Source organism: Astyanax mexicanus, chromosome 12 (assembly GCF_023375975.1).
Source record: "Astyanax mexicanus isolate ESR-SI-001 chromosome 12, AstMex3_surface, whole genome shotgun sequence".
In the NCBI taxonomy this organism is placed as follows: Eukaryota; Metazoa; Chordata; class Actinopteri; order Characiformes; family Acestrorhamphidae; genus Astyanax; species Astyanax mexicanus.
The window spans coordinates 6984152-7003575 of record NC_064419.1 but is presented as its reverse complement, the minus strand read 5'-3'; the positions used below and the strand labels follow the sequence as shown (position 1 = coordinate 7003575).

At 36.8% G+C, this 19424-nt stretch overlaps 1 protein-coding gene across 3 annotated transcripts in view; it reads left to right on the top strand.

The window, feature by feature from the left end:
- The first annotated feature begins 3660 nt into the window (after positions 1 to 3660).
- Positions 3661 to 19424, top strand: part of rnf220b (ring finger protein 220b) — a 61722-nt gene continuing 45958 nt past the window's right edge. For 2 of the 3 annotated variants that reach the window (XR_007441493.1, XM_022670245.2), the window contains exons 1-2: positions 3661 to 3749; positions 7029 to 7817. Coding sequence is in view for 2 of the 3 variants with exons in the window: in XM_022670245.2 (XP_022525966.2) it covers positions 7187 to 7817 (631 nt within the window). In the remaining variant the exon portion in view is untranslated. Of the gene's footprint in view, positions 3750 to 3871; positions 3940 to 7028; positions 7818 to 19424 lie in introns of those variants that run through there. The other variant, XM_049486164.1, reaches the window with a different exon arrangement.

The window sequence follows — 19424 nt, the reverse complement described above, 5'->3', positions numbered from 1 at the left end:
CACTAATGATGCCCCAACACACCAGGAGGGTGAAGACTAACACATGCTTCCTCCGATACATGTGAAGTCAGCCACAGCTTCTTTTCGAGCTGCTGCTGATGCAGCATTGCCGAGCAGCATCACAGCGCTAACGCTCGGAGGAAAGCGCAGCGGCTCGGTTCTGATACATCAGCTCACAGACGCCCTGTGCTGCAGACATCATCCTAGGAGTGATGTGGGGAGAGAGCGCCATCTACCCACCCGGAGGGAGCAGGGCCAATTTTGCTCCCTCTGATCCAGCAGCTTGATGGTAAAGCTGCATGAGCTACAACCTCCTGCTCATAGTGGCAGCGATTTAGACCGCTGGACCACTCTGCGCCCTATATGTATTTAATTCAGACATTGCACGCCTAATTTTTTCTAACAACAGTAATGTGGAATAACATGTTTAGGTTGTGAAGTCACCTTTGGTTGGATTTAAATAATAATAAACAGAAGTACAGAAAAAAAATATATATATATGTTTTTTGTGATTAACTGTAATTCTGCAAATGTTTTCTATAGGGGGTTATTTATAAATGTTCCTCAAAAGTCGCTATAGGTCAGGCTTTGATTAATTTTAGCGAATGTGCCATACGTTTTTCCATTTTAAGATCCATAATGCAGTTCTTTAGATTAAAAAGATTCAACCCCATACTATGACAGATAGACCCTGGCTTTTTGGACTTTTTGACTTTGGTCCAGAGCTCACGTCGGCCATTTAAAATAAAAATAAAAGATTGTGTGACTGTAATACACAAATTAACTGTGTAGTGGTTTAACTTGGATGCCTCTGAGCCCAGAGAAGCTGATGCCATTTCTGGACATGGTTAAAATAAGAATGAAAAAGTGGTATTTGTGGGTGTAACTTTGTGTAACAAAATAATATCTTACCCATGTGGTTCTACAGTTTTAGCTAACACTGAATGACAGTTCTTGATGCAGGGATGTCTGAGGGATCTGTGATCACAGCGGCTCCCGATTCCTTGAATGGTTGAGAATTTTTGTTAGTAAATGAAATAAAATAAAGCAGATCAAATAAAAGCATTCATAGATTTTGGAATTGTGAATAAATTGGCTATATTCATGTACTCTGAACTCTGAGTGTTTACATCTCAGTGACACATTTATACAAAAATAGTATAATTATTGGACATCCTCTTTAAACCCTGCGGCGTTTGGCTGGCATGCTGTGTCTGACTGAAACTCCGCTTTACTTTACTGTACAAGATTCACCTTCAACCAGAGAGAAAAGCGTACAACAGGCATCAAACCGGATTAGTGTCAGCAGCTCAGACGGGGCTGTAATTGGGATTCTGACCCGCTATAGCTGGAAGTGATGACTTCATTTAATGCAGGGAAAGCTTACACACACACCCTGACACCACCCGGATACAACAGGCCCATTATCACCCTCATTACTACACCTCTTTACCTGCTCTCTCTGTTCAGATCTGCAGCAGCAGCACTCACACAATCTTTAATTTTGTACTGATGGAATGTGTGTGTGTGTGTGTGAGATGTTCAGGAGTGTGTGTGAATGTCTCTGAGAGTCAGAAATGATCAGCTGAGCTGCTGCTGAATATTGGAGATTTTCTACCAAATTAAATCCATCTCTTGTAATGAAATCAGATCCTCCACCCACCCCCAACCCCCAGCGACTGGAAACAGAATAACAGATTTAAACACGCTATACACAACAGCAAATCTAATTATAACAATAATAATAATAATAATAATAATAATAATAATAATAATAATAATAATAATAATAATAATAGCAGAAAAACAGTTATTTCTGGGGTCCAAGCACAAATTAAATGAAGGATCAATAGATCAGTATGGGAATATTCCTGAGACAGAAGTCTTGATGTGTAGTTTGTATATATGCAGCTAATAAAAATAAATGAATAAATAAATAAATAAATGAATACTACTACTACTACTAATAATAATAATAATAATAATAATAATAATAATAATAATAATAATAATCTATGTTGTTCATGTAGCATTTTAGGTGCACACTTAAAAAGAGATTGAGTGAAACATTAACTAAGCAAAGTTCACAAATAATTTTTTTAGGTAACATTTTCTCATTTTAATGAAAAGTTTACTGAGCTCAAGAATATTTTTTTACAGTGCCACATGTAAATATTCCTGAATTTCACCCAAAAATATTTAATAGAGTTAGTGGTGGTGACACACTTATTATTCGACAATACTAAAGATGAATGGGTTAATATACAGCAACCAAAATATACAGTGCAGTCAAAAGTTTGGACACAATTTTTTATTATTTTCTGCATTGTGGATTAATACTTAAGCCATCCAAACTATGAAGAAAAAACATGGAATTGTTTAGTAAACAAAAAATATATTCATATATTTTATACTATAGTTTTAGGCAAGTAGGCACCTCTTTGAACATCTCTGCTGGGTTTTCTCGGTCAGTGAAGGTAGAGGTAGAGTCTCCTGGAATTCAGGTTTGCAGTTAACAGCTGTGCTGAACTCATCAAGAGTTAATTACTTAAATAATTGTTGCTATTAATGTGTTTGTGAGCATCAGTTGTAAAGTTGTGAAGAGGTAGAGTTACAGGTATACAGTGAATAGCTCTATTTGAGTAATATTCTAATCCATATTATGAGAAGAAATACTCAACTAAGTTAAGAAAAAATACTTTAAACAATGGAGGTCAGTCAATCTGAAACATTTCATGAACTTTAAAAGTATCAAGTGCCACAAAGACCATCAGAAATGTTAGAATGATGAAACTGGCTCTCATCAGGAGTGCCCCAAAAAAGGAAGACCAAGAGTTACCTTTGTTGCACCTCTTTGTTTACCAGAGTTACCAGCATCTGCAAGTTTACAGCACCCCAGATAAGAGCACCTAAATGCTTCATAGAGTCTTTTCGTTTGTTTAACACTTTTAAATTACTACAAGATTTTTATATGTTCTTTCATAGTCTGGATGATTTCAGTATTCATTTACAATGTAGGAAATATATAAAAACATAGAACGAGAAGGTGTGTCCAAACCTTTGACTGTTACTGTGCTTCAGTGAGCATGCAAGGTAAGCTTTTCTAAATAATTTCTTAATAAATCTGCAAAAAAAGGATGAGTAACATCAACTTGAATATATAGTATGTTAAATTGGCCTGGGTTTTTTTTTTCTTTTTTTTTTTAATTTTCTTAAGTTTCTTAAGCAAATCCTACTCCTACTCCTAACTACCTTTTTTCAGTACATATTGTTTCTCCGTTTTTATATTTTTAAACAGAAATGATTTTTTTTTACATTGATAAACAGCAAATTTAGTTAATATTAAATGAACACTGGCAAAGTTTTTGTGTATTTGCTGTGTAGAGAAAAACAAGAGAAAGAGATGGATAAAGAAAGGTAGAAGAAAATAGAGCAGAGTGAGAGGAAAGAAAGAGAATGGAGAGAGGGATATAGCCAGGGAGAGAGAGAGAGAGAGAGAGAGAGAGAAAGAGAAAGAGAGAGAGAGAGGAAAGGGTGATACAGAGAAAGAGAATACGAGGGGAGAGAGAGAGAGATAGGTAAAGGGAGAGAAGTACAGAGGGAGGAGAGAAGGATAGAGAAAGGGGGAGGAGAGTGTGATGACAGAGAAAGAGGGGGATAGAGGGAGACTGATACAGAGGAAGAAAAGAGCAGGGGAAGAGAGAAGAAGAGATGAAAAAGTGAGATAAACGACTGAATAGATACGAAAAGTAAGTAAAGTAAGCGGAAGAGAGAGAGAGAGAGAGAGAGAGAGAGAGAAAGAGCGCGCGCACGTGAGTGTGCGTGTGTATGCGCGCGTGCGTATGTGTATGTGTATGTGTGTAGGGGGAGCGCGTGCTTTGCTCCGTTCAGCTCGCGTGCTGTCCGCTGGCAGTTGGTCTTACGCACAGACAGAGAGCGGTAAGTTACAGAGAGAGCGAGCGAGAGAGAGAGCACGCGCTGTTACTCATTCCTCACTCACTTTCCATTACTATTATATCTTTCATACGTTTTATTTCTTTCTCTTTCTCTTTCTCTTTCTGTTCTTTGTTCTTTTTTTCTTTTTCTTAACTCCTTGTGTGTGTTTGTTTGTGTGTGTTTGTTTCGTGTGTGTGTGTGTGTGTGTGCTTGTTTTGTGTGTGTTTATGTTTTGTGTGCGCGCGCTGATTTCAACCTAGTAAATTTGTGTGCATTCATACACAAAAAAGTTTATTTATTTATTTATTTATTTATTTATTTATTCATTTATTTATTTTAAACTTTTTGACTTTGATCTCACATCTGTTTGATCTCCATCACGTGTTTGTGTTTCTGTAAGTAATTTCTCTATATGCACTGTTTCTAAAAAAGATAATGATGATGAAAATAATGATAATGCTTAAGATTTACAAACTGAAATTGATTTACAAGTCTGAAACGTGTGGATTACACTATAATCTACTTTATTTACCTATATTCTGAGTATGGATGATTATGGTGATCTTCATATTCTCTTTATTATTATATACTTATATACTAGTTTGGGATGAATTTTTTATTAAATCTGTCTATAAGTAAAAGTTTAAAAAACACTTTTAGATTCAATTAGATTTACGTGCAGTGACTGCAACAGATCAAACAAGAAAATTTATCCTTAAAGATTTATTTTTTATCTAGGTGATGAATATCAATTATTAATTATCCCTTCTAATTCTAATAATCATCATTATCATCATCATCATCTGTAAGACTTATATTGTTGTCGATCATTAATATGATCAATAGATTTGATGATTAATTAATCAATAAGTCACTTCACTTCACTCTCTCCTGTTTTCTACACTTTGTGGTCTTTTTATTATTTACTTTATATATAGTATTACATATACATTGATTGTATTGCTTGTTCTGGTCTTTTTTTAGTGTGTTTATTGTTATGTAATATCTATTGTAATGCTCCACAATGGCTTAAAAATAACATATATACATAGATTGGCTTCTATTGTTTAGGTTAAGCAGGATTTATTTCCTCTCCTGTAATGTTGGCATTCTGTTAATAACTTGTGTTAATCCATTCAGTTATTATAACTTATTGGTTAAAATACTTTAAGCTGCTCGCCAGTGTATAATGTTTATGATTTATGATTTCATATGATTACATTTAATACATAATATAATACTACAAACATTTAATTTTCTTAATATTTTATATGAATGGTTTAATATGACTTTATTGCAACAATCAGCAAGAAGTTATTTAATTTGAAATTATAGAATTCTATCATCTATTCATGTGATCTGCTGTGAAATTAGGAACGCTGCCGTTTACAGAGCTGTTTGGCTCTAAAACTGGAAAAGAACTAAACTTTTTTAGAACTTTCTTTCTTTTCTTTCCTAATTTGTTTATTTTTTCTTTTTTTAGTTGTTTAGTTGTTACACATATCAATTCATTTTAAGCAACACACTTTACAGAGTGTAAATTATGCTTTAAAAAAAGTCCCAAAAGATCTGAATTAAGCAAAATAAATCCATTTCCTAAAGGTTTTAAAAGCTAAATACTAATATAGCAAATTTGATTTGAGAGTTATTTTACTGATTAAACAGCAGACAAAGCAGAAAAGTGGTCTTAATTCACTCTTAGAGTGATTTTAAAAGTTTTAAAAAGTCTTACATTTAATTTCTTAATTCCTGCAGATTCCCTGCTACATTATCATGTACATTTCTGGCACTGTTGTGGCTGGTCTACCTGGTCTAACGCTCTCACCTCAGCTGGGGCAGAGCTTGATAATGAGCAGATCAGTAGAATCAGGTGTGTTAGATCAGTGCTGGAACTGATCTGGCACTGAAAAAAAATCACTGCTTCATATGAAGCAGCACTCCACATAAAATGTGTACAAAGTTAACAGGAAACAGGCAGCTGATTTAAGGTGATTTAAAACTTTGTTTTATTGAAATGATTTATTTACTTGATTTAAAATAACTATACTGCTCTTTCTATCATACAGTGATTTCAGATTACGTTACGTTTTGTTCCAGTGCTTTAACAGAACAGATTATTTTAATACAGTTCTCCTCTAAACTGTAAAACAGAATCTGTGTTGATGTAACCCGTACCCAAGTGTGTGGTTTAAGGTAATTTATAGATTAGATGTTAAATGTATATTTATCTATAGAACTATCTAATGTTAAATACTATAGATGTCAGTGAAACCTAAAATGAAATATTATTCTTAAAAATGAGAAATTATTTTGTCTTTTTAATGTATTTATGTTTAGCTGCATCTGTTTTAATGGGATTTGTAGTTTTTTTTTATTATAAACTCTCTTACAGCTGTGAGAAATTATTTATTTTAATGTGATTAAGGGCTGTATCTGAAAACAAACAAACAAAAAAAAATCTCAAAATGTTTATTGTGACCAATTACCTAACAAACTTTTTTTAATATTTCATAATATTTTATGTTTAAGTTCTAATTACTACTTAAAAAAAAATGTAAGCCTAATTAGTTTCCCAGACAGGGATTAAGCCTAGACTTTTCCATTACAAGTGAAATACAGTCTATGTACTAATAATTGAATTAAATGTTAAGATGAATTAATAAAACAAGTTAACTCAACCATATTTAATTTTTACAAAAAAATCTAGTTTAATTATTTTGTTCAATAATGAGTTAATATTGTATGTTTTCCAAACACTTCCAGTATAATCCTTTTGTGCCACTAGAGAAAAAAAATGTGGCACACAGCCAACACTGATAACAATGATAACCTAGGAATGTGCAACCTATATTGGGGGAAACAACTACAAACTGATGGTAAGTGTCAGTGACAGGAGGACACTACACTTTGCATTTTGTGCAAAAAGAAGATGGATTGGCGCCAGGAACCAATAGAAAGGATATGAGATTGAATTTATTTTAATGTTTAATGACCATGACCATGTTCACCTAACTCAAAATAAGCTTTTAAAAAAAAAAAAACATAAATAAACCTGATATGTAATAACATTTTTAACTTTTTTCTCTTCACAGATGTGGCACGTTGGAAAATGATCTACGTGTAGACCTGGCTGTGCTGCGTGACCTGCGTGACCTCTCTGTCATCCTCCAGCTCCTCTCTCTTTTTTCCTCCGTTCATCCATTCAGTCCCAGCTCTTTAGAACTTTTGGGCTTCTAGACACGGAACCGGAATGGACCTCCATCGGACGGCCTTCAAGATGGAGAGCTCCTCTTACATGCCGAGTCCCTTGGCATCTCCTGCTCTGATGGTCCTGGCCTCCACCACCGAAGCCGGCAGAGACGCCTCCATCCCCTGTCAGCCCCCGAGACCCTTCGGCGTCCCCGTCACTCTGGAGAAAGACATGCACCTTCCGTTCCCCGCCGGTTCCTACACCTTCGCCTCCATGTACCACCGCCAGGGAGGCTTTGCCCCTCGAGACTTTCCCACATCCCTCCTCCACCTCCACCCTCAATTCGGCCCTGCAAATCTGGACTGCTCTCCGCTGGGCGTCCTCTCTCATGGAGCTGTTGGAGCCTTCCGGCCCTTCTCGTCCCCGGTGGAGGAGCGAGACACTGCAGGGTACCAGTCCGCCTTTCTTCCAGCAAAGAGACTGAAGGGCTGTCTGGAGCCGGAAGCTGCTCCACACCTTCGTTACACAGACTCGGAGGGGAAGGAGTTTGACTTTGGGACGTCTCGCATCCCCTCAGGGTCTCCTGGTGTGCTGAAGACGGTCGAGGATGCTGGGAAGAAGCTGTTCGGCATGTCTGTGCTGCTGGCAGATGGTGAAGCTTCATGTAGCCCTGAGGAACAGAAGGAGCGATGTAAGTGCAATGATACTAATACTGATACTGATACTGGTACTGATCATTCCTTGAAAAGTTATTTTTAGTTTACAAACAGTAATAGTAAAAAGGTTCTTGAATAAACTAGAATTAACCATTATCTTTCCTTAAGATTCCCTTTTTATGGTGCACTACTGAAAGAAAAAACACTTCAAGTTTGCTTCACTTAATGGTACTATAGGGTATATATTTATACAGTAAATAAAAGAGCATCCACATACAGCTCTGGAAATAATTTAGAGACCACTTCAGTTTCTGAATCAGTTTCTCTGATTTTGCTATTTAAAGCTATGTGTTTAAGTAAAATGATTTTTTTGGTTTCTTATGAAACCAATCAATCATAAGAGAGCAGATTAATTACATTTTAGCAACGCACCTCTGCAGCAGCATCACTGATATTCTATTTAGTGGATATAAATGAGTGATAGTGATATAAGTGTGATATGTTATGATTTTCAGCAATCATAGGATTTTCATAGGATTTTGATATTTCATTGGCTGTCCCCATCTGACCCTTTTTCTATGGTTATAACCTATTTCTGTGCCCACTGACCAAGCATACCAAGCCCATAAATAAAACATGAGTAAAGGTCAGATAAAATTGAGCAGAATTACATTTCTGGTGTTAAAATAACCGAGAGAAAAGAGTTGATCTGACTATTATGACAGCCCATGCCCGCCATCTAAAATCAAATTAATAACTTAGTACCTCAAAAAAATGACTTGCTATAGGTTAGAGTTTTACTAAGACTCAAAGGAATAAGGATAAGACATATTATTATTACTATTTATTTTACTTGGTATGGCTTACAGTTTGTGGTCATGTCTTTAATGGGTTTAACTAGTAAGTTAGTTAGCTAGTTAGCTAACACTTGACTAGACTCATTTGTAATGTGAATTAAACTAACACTGCAGGACAGATATATTGCACGTTTCCATGGAGATCCATGTAAACACAACAGCAGGGGAAATGGAGGAGCTACTGAACGCGATGTCACATGACCGAGAAAGCTCAAATACTCACTGGTCCTCCGTTTTTTTTTTTTATTGCAGTCCGGTTGCAAGAATTAAATTTTTCACAGACGCCCCCCTGTTAAACAAAGTAAAGAAACTATTTAAGAGTTTATTTGTAACACTACACACCAGTGTTAAGGATATTTAACACTTTTTTAATGTTGAGCAGTGTTACATTGTAACTTCCCATTACAATAAATTCATTTATATAAATGTTTAAGTGTTCTAATGCTAACATGATAGACGTATTTTAAGTTTGCTGATTTTGCTGTTGGTGTATCACCTCAGATTTTTTTGTTTTTATTTATTTCTTTAAAAAAAACCACAGAACAAAAAGGTTCAAACACTTTCCTATATTGTCACTCCAGACCAGATCACGCAGAAAAGTGTCTTTGGTCATTGCTCAGCGCTATGCGATGCTCTGGCAGCCACGCGGTGCTCTGACAGTAAATAAGAACAGTGTGTGCACGTCTGCCATCAAACCCCACTGTTCACATGCCAGAATCAGGAGATCGTCAGGCAGCAACAATAAGCAAGCAGGCAGGGGCTGGAAGATTTGTGAGAAACCCGCTGAGCCTGGTTTATTTAGCGGAATAATGAGAATATATAGTCAACTAAAGGGGACATGACCTGAACCGGACTTTTTTTTTTTTTTGAAGATGGCATATATCCAACAAATGCAGAATAAACTCTTTTAAATATGTCAGAGAAAATGATGGACAAATAGGTGCATCTGTATATTTTTATCAATATAATGTCCACATGTTTTTACTTTGGTTATCAAAATGACAATATTATGCTACTTATCCTAAAGGAAACTGACATTAAAAACCTAAAATCGCCAAATTTCCATAAAAGAACAATAAAAAAAAAATCTATTGGCCAATTTGATATCAAAGAAATCAGAAAATTGGGTTTAAAAAAATCCTAAGTGCTTCCTTATTCATAACCATGGAAGTGTTAATATTTAATGTTAAGTTAAAAGCAGCATTGTGCAAGAATTGACATTCCTTACTCATGTTTAGCTCCTCCTGCAGTTAGGAAGTGTAATTATTATGATCTAGCTACCCCTAGAGGACATGTATTACACATGCATTTCTGGACAAGCTGAGAATAGAATACAGAATCATTACGTACAGTAAGAGAGAAGCATGTGAAACTGAAGTGGTAGAGTAAAATTACAGGATTTTACACAATGTGACATTATAGTTTGAAGAATCTAATATAAAAAAACACAATCTGGTTTATGTAGCACTTTTTTTAATTAAATAACTCCATATGTTTTAGTTTATAGTTAGGATGACTTTAGTGTTAATTTACAATAAAGAAAAAAAATTAAATAATGAAAAAAAAAACACTAAATTAAAGTTGCGTAAAAACTTTTGACTTGTATTGTTCGCACATTTTGCAGAAAGAAAACTTTCCAGCACTTTTTTAAAGAAAGTTACATTTTATTGATTAATTAATTAATATTTTTGAGAGCACATCATACTATGAAATCTCTGGGGTCACAAAGGGTTTCAGTCCAGGAAGCTCCATCTAAAACAGAGTTCAGTTTTTCTTAAACAAGGACGTGTAAATAAGAAGCTGAATATTTGGTCCACTGAGTTTTTTTTTTTTTTTTTTTTTACTCCAGCATGTCAAATCTCCTCTCGTCTTGTGGCGGTTCAAAAGAACGTAGGCCTCTTTCTACCTGGCAGGGATGGTTTTGTTTTAAGTCTGTTGCGGCCTTGTTAGAGCCGAGGCTATAAAAGTCTGGGCCTAATTCGGTTTGTGTGGGCGTTAGCGCGTTAGCCTAGCCTAGCCTACAATAGTCAGAGCAGCTTCAGGGACCTTTATAATGAAATACCTCCTTTCTTATGTAAATCTGGTCCCTGCGAAGCGTGTACACTAAAAGTAGCCCGCCCTTGCTGCTGGCGTTCTGGTATCACGAGTGCGAGGCGCCATTGCGCGGATATATCACGAGATGAAAAAGACGGAAGATCCACAAATCATCGCGAGACAACTTGTCAGCGATAACGAGCAGGAGAGGCAGACGCTGTTTTTTTTTTCCTTTTTTTTTCGCCCCTGTGCCATCCATTCTGATTTGTTGACAAACGAGTGGGAGGGACTGTCAATCCCGGCTGCTCATTACTCCGCTCCGTAATTGGCTGCCGAGGCCGAGTTTGGGCGGGAAAGAGACGTCAGGATAGCTTGGCTTTGCGACTTAAAAGCGGCTAAGCTAGTTGTGAGGGGATGAATGTCGTTGGGAAAAATAATGATTGACACAGATGTAGGTGAGAGAAAGAGGGATTGTGGGAGATCCAAACATCAAGGCTTTAGAGCTAAAATAGCTGAAAAGAGTGGAAAAGTTTGGATTTGAATTCTTTACCTCAGTTAGCATACACAGCCTTAGCCTTACCTCTCTGCCTTACCTTATACCATGCTTATACCAGTTCCTAAGGTAGAATACTGGGTTGCTTAACTTAACCCTTAGAACCCTACGGACGGATTTTACATCCAAAATCGCACCTTGTGTTCTCAGCTTAATTACTCAGGAATCCTTTTACACATAAACGTAATCCATATATGATTAGAAAGGGCGAAACTTACTCTTTCTAATATAACGATGACATCCCAGTGCGGTAAAGCTAAATCTACAAGAAACCCATTGAGAAATACGCCTAAAAAAGTGAAAAGTTCTCCTTCCCCAACCAATATTATTTACCTTTAGTGCTTCAAACATATTTATATGATGTTTCAAACCAAATAATATCAGTAAATAAAGACTCAAAAGTTCACAGAAAAAGTGTGAAACTACCTGCTTTACTCAAACTAAAGCTAGGTATGGTGTGCGCACTACTTTATATAGTTTTTATTTATTTTACTTGCACATTTTTACTAAGTAGTTATTTTGCACTAAACATTTTTTTTATTTATTTAGACTAAAAAGTTTAAATTTTTGTTTATAGTTTTCTTTGTGTGTCCTGATCCTCAAAATACTGAAAGGTATAGGCTGCTCTGAGTGTCAGGTATTTAATAAGTTAATCTACATGTATCCTAGAGGTGTGATTATTGATCATCAAGATAAATAAATCCGTCTGATGCTGTTTCTCCATGTATTTTGTCAAAGTAATAATTAATAAACCATGTAATGAACTCGAATCATCAATATTCTTATGCTTTCATTCATCTCATGAACACTCTAGTCTAACCATTTTTGAAAATATATCTTAGGTGTAAATATATATTTAAAGTCTATACATTCAAAAATAAGTAAAAAAAACAGGCGCTTGGAAAAATTTTGCCTGAAACATGATCAGTTCCAGGAAAATGTAATAATTCTGTTTTTTTTTACATTTTAAATGATTATATTTTTGAGCAGCCGTATGTCTTCTGGAGTAAAAGAGCTCATGGCTCATGAAGCTGCCTGATATATTAATTACTGTGTTATAAGACTTTATAGAGGAACTGACAAAAACGAAAAAAAAAAAAAACACCAAAACAGACTAGAGTTCAAAGGGTTAAGACTTAAATCTTAAGTCTTATACACTGAACAAGCATAATAATATGAATAATATCACCTCCTTGTTTTCTACACATGTTATTCTTTTTTTTATTTATGCATCTCCACTGAGCATAAAGAAACTTTGTAGTTCTTTAGTATAATTGCAAACTGTAGTCCTGTATCTGTTCCTTTCACCCTGTGGTGGTGTTGTGTTTTCCTGTGAGCATTGATAGAGCACTGATAGAGAGCAGAAGAGCTTCTGTCTCTTGACTCATGACTTCTGATGTCTAACTGGTGGAGCAGCTAGATAGGAGTGTCTGATAGAGTGGACTATGAGCGATCACGGTGTTTAAAAACTCCAGCAGCACTGCTGTGTCCTGAAAAAATGCTAGTGTAAAACAAAAAAACCCTAAAAAACAAAAGTCATTCAAGCATTCAAATCACAATATAAGATGTTGTGATTGCCTTTGCTGAAGAATCCCAGAAGAACCTTTCTATTTAAGGGTGCAGTAGGTGGATTTGGACGGAGCCAGAGTTTTGGGTTTTACTATCGAGATGGGCGCAGCTGAAGTTTCAGTTGAAGCTCCAGTCAAGCGGTTCTGTGTTTTGAAGTTTGGGTTTATGTTGTGTGTGGATGTTGTCCGATCTGCACGACCTGGTACACATCGCCTAATGTTTACACGCAGCATCGCCGATCTGCAGTATTATCATTTGTTTTATGTCTGACCTCCAGGCCGCGTCTCCAGCCGCCGTGTTATTGCAGCGCTCGTCTCTCTCTCACAAACGTTCAAAAGTACAGAGTATCCCAGCAGCTGTTTAAACAGATCCTGTTTTTTAAATTCTTTTTCAAAAGGGCAGATGTCTTCGCCGGGCCGAATCATGTTTATTTTCCTTTCGGGAGGTATTTAAAACTTTTCGGCCGGGGCCTGATGAAAGAGACAGTAAGAGAACGTGGGCAAAGCTGGACTTCATGCCCTGCTGATCTCCAGACGGACCGGGCCAGCGCCTGACTTCACTGACTTCACTCTCCCTGACAAATGATCTTTACTGCAGGAACCAGACCGAAGCAGTGCTTCACTAAAGAGCTGTAACGTACACTAAACATGTCCGAAGGTTTGTGAACACCTCTTCTAATAAATGCTGCGTGACTTTAAATCAGTTACTTTAAATTGCACCTATTGCTAACAAAGATGAAAAGGCAGAAAAGTCATATAGCCAATAGAATAGGAGCAGGACTCTCTGGAGCCGATAAAACCATGGACCTATTGGCACCATGCCTACTAGAGGGGTATTAAGCCCCCCAGCATTGAGCTCTAAAGCAGAACTGGAACTGGGTTCTTTAGAATGAGGGCTCTCTATCTGTCTATCTATCTATCTGTCTGTCTGTCTGTCTGTATATCTGTCTGTAGGTCTGTCTGTCTGTTACTCCTACTATCTATCTATCTATCTATCTATCTATCTATCTATCTATCTATCTATCTATCTATCTATCTATCTATCTATCTATCTAGCTGTCTGTCTGTCTGTCTGTCTGTCTGTCTGTTACGCCTACTATCTATCTATCTATCTATCTATCTATCTATCTATCTGTCTGTCTGTCTGTCTGTCTGTCTGTCTGTCTGTCTGTCTGTCTGTCTGTTACTCCTACTATCTATTTATCTATCTAGCTATCTGTCTGTCTATCTGTCTGTCTGTCTGTCTGTCTGTTACTCCTACTATCTATCTATCTATCTATCTATCTATCTATCTATCTATCTATCTATCTATCTATCTATCTATCTATCTATCTATCTATCTATCTATCTATCTATGAATCTGCATTATATTCAGACAGATATAACTTTGAAGAGATATTAAACCCGTAAGAATGATCATTTTTTACAGTTGGACACTGACAAACAGTGTGGACTGATTTTATGATTTTATCCAGTATGAATCTGCATTATAATCTGACATGTATAATTGTGAAGAGATTTAAAACCAGTATGAATCATCATTTTTACAGTCTGACACTGAAAAAAAGTGTGGGCTGATTTTATCCGGTATGAATCTGCATTAGGTTTAATTTTACAAACTGATAATAACAATCTATCTATCTATCTATCTATCTATCTATCTATCTATCTATCTATCTATCTATCTATCTATCTATCTATCTATCTATCTATCTATCTATCTATCTATCTATCTATCTAGCTGTCTGTCTGTCTGTCTGTCTGTCTGTCGGTCTGTCTGTCTGTCTGTCTGCCTGTTACTCCTACTATCTATCTATCTATCTATCTATCTATCTATCTATCTATCTATCTATCTATCTATCTATCTATCTATATTTAGCAATGCAATCGTACAGTATACGAATATGAATTACCTTAATTAATGTTATTGGCCTCAATATTGCTTATTAAGTTAATAAGCCCATTAATATGAATTAGCAGATATGACGACTTTCTTTTGATACAATGATTTATTTTACTTATGTTTATTTATTTAAGCCATTTAAAAGATTTTATATTCTAAATCTAAAGTAATTTCTGAACGTTTATAATCATCAAACGTTTACTGCTCTTAAACATAGTTAAATTATATTACCATGCTTTTATATTATCATTATATCTTATAGCATAAAACAATCTTAAAATGACAATAAAACTGTTAATCACAATTGTTTCTGGGACAATATTTTGGACAAAAAAAAAATTGTCCACTTTACAGATCTATATGTTTGTTTGTATGTATGTATGTGTCTGTGTTTGACTGTTTTTTAATGTTTAATGTGTTTTTATTTTTATTTTTTTGTTGTTGATAAAATTAGATTTTTGGACACTAAAAACAATTAGCAGTGTTTTTATCATTTTAATATAAACATATTCTTTGTATTTAAACGTTGAATTTATTTAAACCATTTCAGATTATTCCTGAGCATGTCATTTCTCTGGGAATTCATTACCCTGAGCATCACTGAACACATGAGATCCTATCCAATATGAGCGAGCTTTTGTGCTAACTGCTTATCTGGCACCCTGTTGGGGTTCAGGGTGCTTTAAATCATTGCGATGCTCCTAATTCCCTTTGTAGTGGTTTTACTGTCAGGGCTGGAGGACTGAAGAGGCGAGTGATGTCCACTATTGTCCAAATGTTTTGTGTTTCTTCCTGTAGATCATGTGTTATCTCTGTTCCCACAGGTGCTCCTGAATGGGGGAGGGGGGTGGTGGTGTGTGATAAGGCTGTAAATGATCATGTCTTTGAGAACGGTATCATCACCCGGCAGTGTGATGCTGTTTTGAGTGTTTGCGTAATGTTCACGAGAAACACGACTGGACTGGGCGAGCGGCCAATTAAAGACGACTTTGAGGGACAAAAGCAGTGTTTATGAGCCGCAGCTGGTAGATGTGGATAATGGTGGTGCATTATGGGTCCAGCAGTTAAAACGTGTTGGGTTGTCAGGTTGTGAGATATTGTGTAAATCAGAGATAATGAGTTAACTAGCCCTGGACTTTACTGAAGCTGGATAAGGTTTAGCAGAAATGGTTATCATGTGGTTTGTCTGGATTTGATTGGTTGACTGGCTCAGGGCTCCTACTTAATTCCCAAATAAATATCACATATCATTACTAATCTTTAGTTTAACAGTAATATTTGTGGATCAGTTTTATTGCTGTATGAATCTGCATTGCAAGGTTTTATATATATATATATATATATATATATATATATATATATATATATATATATATATATATAATCTGACATGTATAATTGTGAAGAGATATTAAACCAGTATGAATCATCATTTTTACAGTCTGACACTGACAAAAAGTGTGGACTAATTTTATCCAGTATGAATCTGCATTATAATCTGACATGTATAAGTGGGAAGAGATTTTTAACCAGTATGAATCATCATTTTTACACTCTGACACTGACAAAAAGTGTGGATTGATTGTATCCAGTATGAATTTTCATTATAATCTGACATGTATAATTGTGAAGAGATTTGAAACCAGTATTAAGTGTGGGCTGATTTTTATCCGGTATGAATCTGCATTAGGTTTAATTTTACAAACTGATAATAACAATTTGGACTGACTTTATTTCAGTATGAATCATCAGTGTTTGTAGTTTAAACAGTCTAACAGCAAAAATTGTGGAGAAAATTTTATCCATTATGAATCTGAAGTCTTAATATGTGTAACAGTCTGGAGAAAAACAGTTAAACCAGTATGAATTTGCAGTCTGTATATGTGTTTACCGCCTGTGTTTGGTATCATATTCTTCTATGAGCTGTTTGGATGCTACCTTATTGTGACATCACAATAAGAAAACCTGTATAGAATCACCCTAGCTCCACCCATCACCTGTCAACCCCAACCAGGGCCCCACCCACTAGATCAGTTGCAGATCCGACATCCAACCCCAGTGTACAGCTGGATTAGCCAGCAGACTTTGTCTGAGGGAGGGATCTGTACCTACTGTCTGTGGCAAGTCAGCAGATGAGGGATAAGTAAGAGCGTTCAAATAATGATTTTCTAATTGAGTTTCTATGGCCGTTAAGCGTAAACTAGCTTCTTCATATTTTGGTGTATAGCACAAGCTAACAGTACAGTGTGGTAAACACTGGGTCGATTCTAATTATAATCCAGAGAATTAATTGTGGAGAGATTTTACTCATCACTCCACAGTGTGATTCTAATAAATAAGAGGTTTGGCTGCTAGTCACTGAAATTTTAGCACCTTTTAACCCAGGTAAACTCGAGCAGCTCCAGCAGGGCTATTGATCTGCTCTCATTGGCTCTCCGAGCTTAAGGTCCGAGGCTTCCTGGAGCTGTTTCAATATTTAGCCGCTTCCTGCAGAGGGACGGCGGCAGCGCGAGAGGTCGGGATCAATATTTACTCATCAATGCTCATGCATGCATATCCAGCCGCTTTATTTTCCTTCCTACTGTGTGTAAACGCACTCATAAATGGGGTGCACATTTACACACATACATAGACACACACACACATATATGTACACACACACACATTTGCTTTTCTTTGTGAACTGAACACAGGAAGTGGGGGATGTATTTATGTTTTATTCCTCCTTTTTTAATGTGGACAAATTGCGCTAAGGAGGCGGGTGTTGTTCTGGTGGCGGATCCGTTTGATGTTGGACGGGTCTAATTTGATATTTCCCCTCCTGTAGGGAAAGCAGTTTACTCGGCTTGCGCGCTCTTAAGTGCGGGGCTTTTATCTTGGTCGGAGGGCGGCTGTTATCCTCTTCTCTTCTTCCTCGCTCGTCCTTTTCTGGAAGAATGGAATGCAGGGAGAGAGGAATGGTGCGTACCACCCATACTGCAGTGCTGTGGATGGACAGAAACTTAAATGTACTTACACACTACATATACTCAGACTGGACGTCACTGGTCCAGTGGTACAACCAACCATGAACCCAAAAACTCTTGGGTTTACTAAAAGCATGTTAGAGAAACAGCATTGAGCTGTGGAGCAGTGGAAGAAAGGTGTTCTCTGGAATGATGGAGCTTGGTTCAATCCTTTTGGGGATGAGGTGGCGTGGCGATCATCCAGTATACTAACCTCACTATAATAAGCTGAATTTGTCACTGAAAGCAATCAATTAAATCCTCACAGCAATGCTATTAATCAGTTTTACCAAAATGGACACAGTTTCCCTCTTTATCCCAAACTTTGACAATCAATCAAGGGTCTTAAACTGTTCCTACTTTCCAAAGAAGACTTTCTACTAGATTTTGGAGCATTGCTTTGAGGATTTGTTTGCATTCAAGCAACAAGAAAAACATTAGTGAGGTCAGAATGTTGGAGGATCATCATCCCACCCCATCCTCAAAACCCAACTTCAACCACAATCTCATCTAAAAGTTTTGAAAGGAGCTTCATCATTCCAGAGAACACAGTTCCACTGCTCCATGCTAAAGGCTTTATACCATTCTAGACTACGTCTGGCAAGAGACATGGTGCCAGTAGGCTCATCTTGATGTACAGGTGCATCTAAAAAAAATGCAATATCAATTAAAAAATATGAGACTCGATGTATTACACACAGAGCGGTCTATTTTAAGCGTTGAAACCCAAAAATAATAAGTGTCTTTGAAAATTATAAAATTGTATAAGACCAATTGGTACTTTTGGCAGTGTGGGCAGTGTGCCAAATCCTGCTGGAAAATGAAATCTGTAATCTGTAAGTCTTGTAAGATTTTTCGGGAAAACACTGCACTGGCTTTGGAATTGATAAAACACAGTGGACCAACACCAGCAGATGACATGTCTCTCCAAACCATCACTGACTATCAGTAAATGTTGCATTTAATTTCGAAACCAAGACACCAGAGTCTGGAGGAAGAGTGGAGAGACACACAGTCCAAGCTGCTTGAGGTCTAGTGTGAAGATTCCACCAATCAGTGATGGTTTGAACTGAATTACTGACATAAAGTAACTTTTCAATGATATTCCAAGTGCTCAACATGAAAGCATTGAGTTTTGGAGCAGTGGAACTGTGTTCTCTGGATTGATGGATCATTCAGTACATTAGGTAACTCACTGAAGCAGGAGTGAATAGTGTAACACCGTTCCTTCAGCTACAGGGTGGCTGGTACTGCTGTTTCCAGCTAAGAAAGGTGCTGATGGTGGAGTTCGGGGGGCTGTTTCTGGTAGGATAGGCGTGGTGGTTCTCCGAAACTTTAACAGGGTAAAAGCTCTCGTTAAAGCAGCGCCCTTCTTCTCTGAGCTTTTATGTATTACTGGAGACGTGAGGCAAATAAAAGCAGCAGCTTGGCCCCAGGGGCTCAGTCTGAGCTCAGGTAACTGCTTCCATCCAGTGGGGCTGTTCTCCTAAAGTGGGCTCGGATATATGCTGTTCAAGGAAAGTAAAAGGAAAGTAGCCTGGTCTTCTGTTTATCAGTGCTAACTCGCTTAAAGATTAGAGGCATCCATTGTATTAGCCTTCAGGTACACTAACAGCTACAGTATTTACTGTAGGTGTTTGATTCAGGCCTCTTGCCACAAGGGTATAAAATCAAGCACAAAATCGATCTAGCCATGCTGTTTGCCTTTAGGCATATTATTGT